Source organism: Botryllus schlosseri, chromosome 13 (assembly GCF_051294905.1).
Source record: "Botryllus schlosseri isolate E-star chromosome 13, Bs_hap1, whole genome shotgun sequence".
Taxonomy (NCBI): domain Eukaryota; kingdom Metazoa; phylum Chordata; class Ascidiacea; order Stolidobranchia; family Styelidae; genus Botryllus; species Botryllus schlosseri.
In genome coordinates, this window is record NC_137248.1 from 2,326,508 (window position 1) to 2,338,522 (window position 12,015).

Genomic DNA, 12,015 nt, shown 5'->3' on the forward strand with positions numbered 1-12,015 from the left:
TCAGAGCTGAAAATTAACGTTTTTTCTCTCCGAATTGCTAGGTGGGATAACTAAAAAAAAAAAAAAAAAAAAAAAAAAAAAAAAAAAAAAAAGGTCAGCCGTTTTCACGCGTCATCGCCCCCCTATCGCCCCCTTCGCTATTTTCGCCCCCCGTCGCCCCCTTTGTCCATTTTCGCCCCCCTATCGCCCCCTTCGTCATTTTCGCCCCCCTAGAGCGCCAAATCGCCCCCTGGGGGGCGATATCGCCCACGTTGGGAACCACTGGTCTAAAAGGTGTCCGCGAAGACAAAAGAATTGATAACCACTGGTCTAGTCTTTGAAATCAGACACCTACCTGGGCCTTGGTCATGTTAATGGGAGGTCTGTAAAAATTAGCCGGTAGGTTGAAATTCCTTAGCCGGTAGGTTGAAATTCCTCAATGTGGAATGGTGTTTGGACTCTCGGTGTAGTAACCCAATTCATTACTTCAATCATTGCAAAATCACCTTGCCCGGGCGTAGCAAACAACAGCCTACCGAATATTATAAGCTAATTAGTGGTGCTCGGATTTTTTGTTTTGATGCGAACAGACGTTGCCGAAGTGGCGAGGTGGCAGTGGTGTAATCCGCGGCTGCTACACCAATGGGTTGCAGGTTCGAGTCCGACCGAGGTCGACTTCAGAATTCGTATACCGAAGTGTTGGATGCTTATCTAGGCTCCTTCTCGCCACCTCACCGCGTAAGCGGTGTCTTACAAAAAGCCTACAAGTGGGCCGAGCTATAAGTCGCCAGTTACGGAATAGAAATGAAGAATATCGGCCTGGTGTAAATAACAGTAGTCGACAAATACCATGAATACCACAGTCAGCTTTACCAGGACATACTCCTGTGACACGGCCCAGAAGCCACGCATTTCGGGAAGGTCGTCGTCCATGATTAGGATAATATCATTGATTATAACATTTTCCATCAACCTATTTGAGCCGTTTTTGGAGCCTTGACAAAGGGTTCAAGATCACAAAGAACAGCAAATACTGTTGTGATTGGACGGTTGTTCACAATTAACTCACACTCACTCATCGGGCTTGCTTGCTAGGCAGTCATCTGAGAACACTCGACCATTGCAAATTGCCCGTAAAGTCTTTGCTTCTGAGCCTTACAGCTCAACTGGAGATGTTTCCCACGTGGCTCAAAGTCTGAAGGAGTTTGCAGCGCTCCTTCGGCCATGGCTTATTTCCGAGTTTGAAATGTTCTGTGGCCCACCTCGTAGAAAATAAGCTCTGCTCAAAACAGGGCAGTCCATACCAAAGAATTTCCTAGAGTGACTTCGGTGAACGGGATATGGGGGAAGTGGAGAAAGTAGTTTTCTTATTCAATCTGTGCATTACAGACGTTGCTAACTCGAACACATTCAATTCATTGATACAAACTATTCTTGCGACTAAAACATTTGTGTACAATCTACAATGACATGTACTTATACAGTGATTTCGAATTAATGATTTCAAGACTGGAAATTTTTAAATCGACTCGACATATTAATGCACTACGCTAAATTTGCGATCCGTGGCGGTGGTGACGTGTATTTTCACCGGCAGTCCATAATTGATGAAATATTGCTATTTTAAGTTACTATAATATGAACACAGTGCCGTATACCTATACATCAAACACACTTTAGTCTGAATTTACTGGATACCCTATTGAACGGCATATGACATATGACGCTGTCGGAATACTTGATTACTGCAGCTGTAACTCTAGCTATTCTATAATCGAAATTGTTCTATAGTTGCTGTTAGTCGCGAGTTGTCATCATAAGTGTAGCCAGTGGGAAAAAGACGCCAGAGTCAACTGTTGTTAACCGATTTGTAAACGTTACTTTGAAGTTGACGTGAACGTTTTTAGATAAGTTACATCTGACCGTATCTCAGGGGTAGGCTCCGATAATTGGAGGCATACAAAGTGACGTAGTGGTCTCAATCGTGTTAGCAAGCTAGGCCTACTCGACGAGCCTCTAGTCTAGATTGATGCATCATCATCATCATTGGTTTATTAGCAATTTTATCAGTTCAATACACCACAAAAAATGCGATACAATGAAAAGACAGGAAGGTGTCGAAGCGACAAAGAGCAGTCTATGGAATCTGACACCCACCTTGGCCTAGGCGATGTAAAGAGGAGGCATGCACACTGAATGAAAGTAAAGAAGACAGTATAGAAAAAGAAAGCGACAATAAATAGGGCGGCATGTCATGGGAAGCGAGATCGATAGGTCAGTCGTGGTCCGGTAATCTTGAGGATGGACTGTATTTATTTAGTAGTAATTGCTTGTATTTCGACTTGAATGTGGACATGCTCGTCGACTGTCGGATGGCCGGCGGGATACTGTTCCACACATCAGGTCCGGCATATTTGATGGAGCGATGATCTTTTCGGTCGATCATATGATATTTGGACGACGTGGACGCGCGTGTGTTGTACTTGTGCGCTTTTGATTCCGAGGTAAAGAAGTCATTGAAATATTCGGGGCAACGACCGCAGTGGAACTGATACATAAACTTGGCGATTTCTAGTTTCCGCATATCTTCTATGTTTAGGACGCCGAATCTCTTCAGCAGCGACTTGTTGGATGGGCAGCCAGGCCCCTTTGGGGCCCTAGCTATGATTCGGAGTACTTTATGTTGTAGTTTTGCAGTGGCTTGAGTGCAGTTTTACTGGCAGCCCCCCAACAGAGGATGCCATATTGTAACTTCGATTGGATTAAGGATTTAAAGAGTATCAGAAGAACCCATGCTGGCATGAAGCGCCTAAGGCTGTAGAACAGGCCGCACTTCGGTGATAATTTAGTTTCTAGGGACTGAATATGACTCTTCCAGGACATGTTCGAGTCCAGTAAAACCCCGAGATATTTGGCATTATCTGTGTTGGAAACGGGCTGACCAGCGATATTAACGGTTAGGTTATTTTTTGAATTTACTGTCAGCAATTGCGATTTCGAGGCGTTTATGCAGAGGTTGTTCTGGGCCGTCCACTCATGGACTTTGGGCATTTGGTCACCAGTCAGGGCATTCAGCTCTGCCGTCGAAGATGCTGAAGAGAGGAGGTGAGTATCATCAGCGAAAAGTGTGGTGTTCAATGAAGAGGTTTGAAAAATGTCGTTGACATATAAGGTGAAAAGGACCGGTCCAAGTACTGAGCCTTGGGGCACACCACAGGTCACCAGGTGAGGAGAGGACAAGGTGTCTGAGATCGCAACCATTTGTTGGCGTCCAGTGAGGTAACTTTTCATGAGCTCAAGTTGTGGGCCCCGAAGTCCGTAGCGCGCCAATTTCGAGATGAGAATTTTATGATCTACGCAGTCAAACGCTTTTTTTAGATCGAGAAAAATATAACGTACTATCATTTAAACTAGGCGACACCCATACGTACATTTTGTAGGACAGCAATTCTGGTTGGACAAACTGCTGCAGTTGTCAGATACAACTTACCGAAATAATTATAATTATCTTCCGTGGCAAAATGCCTGGATTCAATCACGTATGGCCTACCCATTCAGTGGTGTCTCCTAGCACTTCGTGCAACAATGGAACAACTCTAATTGATTCCCCGCCGAAGCAATTATTATACCACGCGTTGTAATGTGAGGTCTCGCTCATCATGAGCTCCGTGGTTTAGTTGAGTTTAACGCGCCTACCGCCGTACAAGTGGACAGGTTACCGCGAAGTTAGCGCTCTGTATATTTCAGTAGATCGTCGACTTGCATTAAAGTCACGGTTACTGTTAGTAAGCTCCCGTCTTATTCGCGCTCAACGGGGATCAGGGATCGTTGCGTTGGGATATCGTATTGGGCAAGTGTCCTCTGACAAGACATTGAGGGCGGAGATAATAAAGTTAGCTGATCCGGAAGAATGCTAATCATGTGATTAAAAACTGCAAATCTGGGCGCATTTTAGGTGGAGATAATGAAGTTAATAGCTGATCAGAAACAATGCTAATCGTGTGATTAAATACTGCTAATCGCGACTCATAATGCTGGAAGAGGTTACGCGCGATTCTTAGTGGAGATGTACCGAGTTTTATATCAAGTGGCGTTATCTGTTGAATCATAATGCGAAAACGCGTTATAGGCTGTCAGTTGTCAATTTGTTAATGAAACAGCAGCCTGCTGATAACGATACTTCCACCGCAATAGCTAGAATTATCGTCGCCAAATGAAAGTCGTGTCAAATTCGTACGGTACAGCTAAGCAACGTATTATAGAATATTGTTATCGCTCTGCAATGGCGGGTGCATAGTTTGATGATTGCTTAGTGAAACCATTACCAAGGAGGCAGTCGGCATGGTCATTATCGGAAATATTGGTGCGTAATAGGAATGGTACGCAGTGTAAACAGATTCTATAGATAACTATAGTTTTTTCCGGTTTGTTAACTCCTGAGATTATCACTAACTTTAAGCGCTGCGATCAAACGGATTCCTTAATCCTGGGTTGATAAATCCTGACGAACGCGATAATCGACGTTATTGCTAATCCTGATCTGAGTTTTATTAGGTAGGTTATCTATAGCTAGACACAGCGGGCAGAAGGGTCGTCGAGGACGTTCACGTTCATACATTTAGGCGGTCCGTTTTATAAATGCCGGAACCGTCGTCGCATGCGATGCGTGGTTCCATTAGTGTGGATCATTACTTAACTGCGCATTTTCATGCTTAAAATAACTTCATACTGCCAATAGCATATCCGCAGTTCTAGCATGTCTGCGGGATTTGTCATTCTGTTAAGATTAAATGCGTATAAGTTCTACGCCAGAGGTGTCGAAGTCAACTTGGATCGTACCTTTGTTTTTTCCTGAAATGCTTTCTTATCAAGCCTATATGCATTGTAGCATACGATGATTGGCCGAGTCAATACAGTTAGAAACCGCTAAAGTAGTTGCTCTAACGAGGATATAAGTTGAAATATTTCCATGCTCCCTTCGTCTTAGTCGGAATGCGGGGTCGGCCCCACGTATGCTTCGTGAGGAGTACTAAATGTTTAATTTAAATGTGGAATTTGGTTCATTATTATTAAATGGCAATTCGAGTTGTAACTTGCATACAACCGGGTCTACGATATTGTGGGCCCTGGTACAACGGTTTAGCATTGGCGTTTTCGCCTCTGTAAAGAACTGCCTCTTGGTCTGTTTTCCCAGAAAACTTTGATTTGAGTGTGCATTTTTTGACTTTTATGAATTTGATGTCAATGTCACCAACTTGTTTCCAGGGGTGATTAGAACGCAATCGCGACACTGCCGTGAGATGGTTCTAATAACGTGGCCTAGAAACGTATTTGACATTTTGTGCATTGAGGAATTATTTACATTGAAAGTATTCCCTAATGAAGTCTAAACTTCTGTTTGAAACATGCTGGATAATATAAGCATTTATTTCATTTATTCGGATGTTTGGCAGCCCTGCTGTGCAACATTGTCACTTCGAAGTATTGCATACTAAACCCAACCGATTTCTTTCAAGATTTAGTATTTTTGATGAACGATCAGGAGAATCTTATTGGCATGCACGCTTGCACGAATCACCAATGCGATATTTGTGGAAAAGATTTCTCTCGAAAGGTTTACTTCAAGAGGCATTTGGATACGCATTTGGGCCACGAGCGTCATGAGTGCGACATTTGTGGGAAAGAATACTTGCACAAAATATCCCTCAAACGTCATATGAATGTGCATATGGGCCTCCAGAACGAATGCGATATTTGCGGGAAGAATTTCACTGACAAGAGGCTCCTCGCAGGCCATAGGCATATCCATACTCACCCGAACCAGTTTGCATGCAAAATTTGTGGGAAAAAATTCACTGGCAAGAGCAATCTTAAACGCCATCTGGATATCCATACTTTTCCGAACCAGTTTGCATGCGAAATTTGTGGGAAAAAATTCACTGGCAAGAGTAATCTTAAACGCCATCTGGATATCCATACTTATCCGAACCAGTTTGCATGCAGAATTTGTGGGAAAGAATTCACTCGCAAGGGCTTCCTTAACACACACATGAAAATTCATCTCGGCATCAAGAATATTCAATGCGATATCTGTGGGAAAGAGTTCACTTACCAGCACGTTCTCAAGACTCATTTGAAAATGCATTTCTGCATCAAGAATAATCAATGCGACATTTGTGGAAAAGAATTCAGTAGCAAGGGTGACCTAAATTGTCATATAAAAATTCATATCGGCGTCAAGGATATTCAATGTGATATTTGTGGGAAAGAGTTCACTTACCAGCACGTTCTCAAGACTCATTTGAAAATGCATTTCTGCATCAAGAATAATCAATGCGATATTTGTGGAAAAGAATTCAGTAGCAAGGGTGAACTAAATTGTCATATAAAAATTCATATCGGCGTCAAGGATATTCAATGTGATATTTGTGGGAAAGAGTTCACTTACCAGCACGTTCTCAAGACTCATTTGAAAATGCATTTCTGCATCAAGAATAATCAATGCGATATTTGTGGAAAAGAATTCAGTAGCAAGGGTGAACTAAATTGTCATATAAAAATTCATATCGGCATCAAGGATATTCAATGTGATATTTGTGGGAAAAAATTCACTAGCAAGGGTGACCTAAATTGTCATGTAAAAATTCATATCGGCATCAAGGATAATCAATGTGATATTTGTGGGAAAGAATTCACTAGCAAGGGCGTCCTTGAAACGCATATGAAAATGCATTTCGGTATCAAGAATAATCAATGTGCTATTTGTGGAAAAGAATTCACTTACAAGGGTCACCTAAATTGTCATATAAAAATGCATTTGGGTATCAAGGATAGTCAATGTGATATCTGTGGGAAAGAGTTCGCTCGCAAATCTGACCACAAGCGCCATATCCACACCCATTAAGGTCTAAAATATGTTGGGTGTGATATACGAGGGAAAGCACTTCGTCAAATAAATTACCTAAACAATCACGACGTCCTTTTCTGTTCGAAAGTACTCCCTCGAACGTCACGTCGACATTGCCTTTCGGAGAAATTAGAATTACGGTACCGCAGACTAACGCGAAGGCTGAAATTGATATTCGTATTTGTGTTGAGCTCTGTTGGTACTGTTCATTAAAATTTGTACTTGAAGACTATCTGTACAGTTAATGTCTAGTTTCCGTGCAAGAGATCTCGCCGAACTTCGAGAGGATTCTCATGTGGATGGCCACTCGATTCGCTGTAGATTTCAAGGAGATTGAGATGTCAATATTCATTTGTTGTATTTAACATCTGATTCGCAATGTGCTGTATGTTACTTCGACCCAAATTTTTGTCTTCATACTGTCGGGCGTAATACTATATAACCTGGAAAATAACGAGATTCATTGAGCAATGTATCAATCACGATATCGAGCCGGTTTGGCGCGATGATTAGTTAGTTATCTATTTCAACGTAGAGTCATCATTGTGAACGCATGAACTATAGCTATTATACGGGCGACAAATCAGGCAGTATCATCTCTCTTCCCAGTTTCGTTGAGTAACGCGCCACTGAACGAAGATAATGTACGTACGGTCGACTTCATCGTCCGTACCTCCACCTCCACTGATTTCCCACCTTTCAAACGAGATGTAAGCTGTTCATTAGGGCTCTTCAAAAATGACTTTTTTTCTCAAATCGGCATTGTTCAAAGACAATTGCAACGGCGCAGCACAATGACCATAACAACGGTCCGTGCGTGGTTGCGATTGTTTAGAACAATGCCGATTTTCATATTTTGAAGGCTATTTCGGGGTGGTTCCATTGCCTTCATGAAAATTTAATGTATATTATCAGAATCAGCGCGACTGTAGCTTTCAATTAAGATCAACTTTATTTAATTTGAGCGCTCGGGTCGTCATCTATGGGATTAGCAATTACGCTCCCGTTTCATGCTATGAAGCGACAGCAAATCTGCCGTTGTCGCATCACTCGACCGTGACTCTCGTGTTGCCCATCTATCCGTAGGTTAGTTATCTATAGTCAAGTGCCGATAAAATTCATTGCCTTAAGTCAGCAAAAACCAACCGCATCAGTTCGTATATCTTATTGCTCCCGACAAAGACATAGCGTAGGGTTACCATAATTCTGCAATCCAAATTCCGGACACTCTTTAGCGCCCACTAGTGGATTTCGAAATGAGTTATGACGTCACACTAGCAAAGCTTTGCTCATGGACCAGAGGTGGTCACGATCCGGTTCAGGAGTATGTAGCTGTGTGTTGTGTAACCGGGACCGAAAGCACGTGTTTTCAGTCCCCTCCCACCCAAATAAACAATGATTTTGAGCCCACACTATAGGGTCATCGATCTAACTTCTAGGTGGGGGGGGTGCTTATTATTTGCTTATTATATGAATCTGGTTTCTGTATGCATCTGATCGTTAAATTATCTGAATGAATTCTGTCAATAATATTGGTTGCTCCATATATTACTATATTAATACTACTCTCCGCCCACATGATCAGAGTTAGCGGCAAAGCTAGTGGAGGATGATGAGTTCCAAAATACAGGGTGCGTAATTGCACATCGTTAAGACATGTTCATTGTTCATGTCCTACCGATAAGATTGTTTATAAGCCCTATGCCGGTGCGCACCACGGAGCTTTAAAAACACCCCTCATCCAGTGGTTTCTAACCTTTTATGGTCGCGACTTCATCTCCGATATGAAAATAATGTTCCGTGGCCCAGATCAAAATTTGACGAGCAGATTACTAAAAGAAGTCCCCACCATTGCCCCGACTTACTCACGGGCTATTTTGGAAGCTGATTACGTTCAACATATTCGCAAACCCCAAAATAAAGGGAAACGACTCCCCCTCGTTTGGAACCACTATCTTTGAATAAAGCATTTGAACGGCCTTAACGATCTCGAGGAATATACCGTTCTCCTATGATTGCGATTACAATTAGGCCTATTGCAGTTAATTAAGGTCAATTTTGTTTATATTTTATTGCAGTTTTTTGTGGGTGGTAGTTTCCATGCATCAGCATAAATATTTCCCAAAAATATTGTTTTTATGCGGATTTTCGAAATAATTATGAGCCTACGTCAAGTCTTCAAAATTCCGGACATTTGGCATATTCTAGAAATTCCTCCCGGACGCTAGTTTGAACAGTGAAATTCCGGACATGTCAGGGAAATTCCGGACGTATGGCAACCCTAACATAGCGTGACGTTGCACCGTTAAGCGCACCTTGATGCCGTAGAAAAGCAGCATCGTAATTGCAGAAGCCTCGTGAAATCAATGTTCGATATTTCAACTCGACTCATTTTTGTTCGAAATAAAGGCTTGTTAAATTCTATCTTTGAACACACGTAGTAAATTATCATGATGATTGTAATAATAACAGGGTGAATCTGTCGAGCCAGAATCAAAGCAATGCGCTTGCCGAAATGCCGACTCGTCAATAAATTCTGTGGCGTTGGAGGCTTGAGCAGGGACCTAAAATAAGGATTTAGGTTGATTCGGATTTCATATGAAGCTTTTCTCGCCCACAAATGCACGAGTGCTTCAGTCACATTTCGATAAAATCATGAGACTCACCGCGACATTTCGATTTATTGCAGTCTTCCTGAAACCCATACATGAGCAATTAGGCATACAATTGCAACGATATCATAGGTGCGGTGCTTATTCTTTAATATTCAACACATGCGTACCATGTTCCTTCATGCATCTGATATAATCATATCTGTCGGCTGCAGGCTACACCTGGTGGGAATATACTCTACTCATTCTGAGATGGACGCGTACGAGCATAGAGTGTGTAAAGCCTGCATGTGCCTTGCACTCGCCATCTGCTTCACAAACTGATGACTCGTACAGAAATCGAGTTATAGCTGAAAATTCGAAGCTCGCTGCAGTCGCTGGGACGAAATCGTACAAGAATCCACGACTAAGTCATCACGGCTCGCGATCTGATTTGAGATTTTGGATGAAGGCTTAATAAAGCATTTTGAAACGCTGAAAATGATTTCAGTTTCAAGATATTGTTGTTATCGCTAGATCTAGCGATTTTGCATTCCGCTTAGCGACAGAAATTATCAATCTAGCGACTAGCGATAAATCTAGCGACTTTTAAAAAACATTTAGCGATTTTCTAGCGATTTTTTTCGAAAATATTTGATATCAATCAGTTTTCAGCAGCAACATTACGCATGTTTACCATATCTTATGCGCGCTATAGTAAGTCAGCACGCATCGCCGACCTGCATTCAGGTAGCGTTCATATGGATATGATCGTCAATACTGACTTCCTGGTCAGTTGAACGAAATTGGCCGTAACTTTTCCAGGCATAGAAATCTAAAGTGTCGCGTTCGCCAAACTCGTCAAGATTCTGGCCAATTTACCCTCAACATCATGGATCATGCCCGTCCAATGTAGTGTGCTATACAAGGTCAGGTATTTGAACTCTTTACACCCACGCCAGACGAGTATAGGGTCCACCCCCCCCTACCCCCCACCCCCCAAAGACACCCCTCACATAAAAGACTGACATCGCTAGTTTCTAAGGGGCAGCCAGATTCAAGTTAACTGAGCAAACTATTTTGCGTGTAACTTTTCACACATACACCATAGACGTAACAGATAAAACTACGTACCAAACGCTATCGCGATCCAAGATAAATGAAAAAAAGATGTAACAATGTAACAACAGGATTCAACTATGCATTCTATAATTCAACATATTGACAACTGACAGCATATAACGCGTTTTCGCATTATGATGCAACAGACAACGCCACTTGATTGAAAACTCGGGACTAGGGCTGGGCAAAATCGAGTACCTGAGTGATTCGATTCTGAATCACGTTTTATGCTTCGAGTCGAGTATTCGAGTATCACTCATTATGACGTCACAACAGTATGAACTATGTCAAATTTCAAATATGTACCTTTTATGCCACCACAAAGAATATAATGGCTGGCATCCGTTACATTAAAGATACTTTGATATTTTTCTACCATACTGATTTCATTGCACTTCGTGACAATGTTGTGGGATGATCATGACTTCGCAAATATGTTATTTCCAGTAACGTTCGTAGCCTTGTACAATGTCTCGTATGCTGCGACACGGCCAATCAAGATTTCAAGGCTTCGTCGGTGGAAAATAGTTTGAAAACTATAATTCATGTTAGTAAATTAACTTTCAGTTGCGAGAAGCGTATATTTTCATTACTCGAAAAAATCGTCTTTTACTACTCGACTCCAATCATTAAAATTAATGCTCGATTCAGATTCGAGTACTCGAATCATTGTGCCCAGCCCTACTCGGGACACCTCGACTATCCATCGCGCGTAACCTTTCCCAACTTTATGCGTCGCGATTAGCAGTAATTAATCACACGATTAACATTCTGCCGGATCAGCTAACTTTATTACCCCCGCCTAAAATGCGTCTCGATTAGCAGTTTTTAATCACATGATTAGCATTATCCCGGATCAGCTAACTTTATTATCTCCGCCCTAAGACGAAGCACCTCAAGATGAGTCAGTCAACAGGGACCTTGGCGACACATAGCTATGACGAGAATACTGCGCAAGATAGTCTGTATAGTTTCCGTCTACGTATCTAACTGTTCACATGTTATATCGCCAACTTTGTTTTCCGCCTTTTCCCAGTCACGTTTTTTTTTTCTATACACACGACGGCGCCGCGTGTTGAAACACCGAGGTATAATTTAAGCTGAAGCAATAGTGATCGACTCTGTTTTAGTAGCCTATATACACATAGGTTGACAAGATAACTGTTGGATCCGCAATTTGGCAATAATTACTTTCATTGATTAGTTCCGTTGCACAGAGCATTGTCGCCTTTCCGGTACTTTCTCATTCCATTCTGTTCTCTATAGTGCTGTTGGTTTTGTTCTAGGCAACATTGGTTATCGTAACTTTAATAAAGCTTCAGTGAGTTAGCGGCAATAACCTTTTTTCTACAGTCTGCTATCTAAGTATAGTATATTACCTATGAGTATGGTTCTTGTTAACGGATTACGAGAATG

The 12,015-nt window shown here is 42.0% G+C and overlaps 1 protein-coding gene across 1 annotated transcript; it reads left to right on the forward strand.

Annotated features, from left to right (window-relative positions):
* Positions 1-5,488: 5,488 nt before the first annotated feature.
* Positions 5,489-7,603, forward strand: LOC145453607 (uncharacterized). The gene has a single exon (XM_080331575.1). It carries the CDS (start codon positions 5,510-5,512, stop codon positions 6,881-6,883), a length of 1,374 nt encoding a protein of 457 aa, XP_080187701.1. The 5' UTR covers positions 5,489-5,509; the 3' UTR covers positions 6,884-7,603.
* The last annotated feature ends 4,412 nt before the right edge of the window (positions 7,604-12,015 follow it).

Bases quoted from the DNA above. Each gene is read 5' to 3' on its own strand.
- LOC145453607 (XM_080331575.1), top strand. From the start codon at position 5,510: ATGAACGATCAGGAGAATCTTATTGGCATGCACGCTTGCACGAATCAC.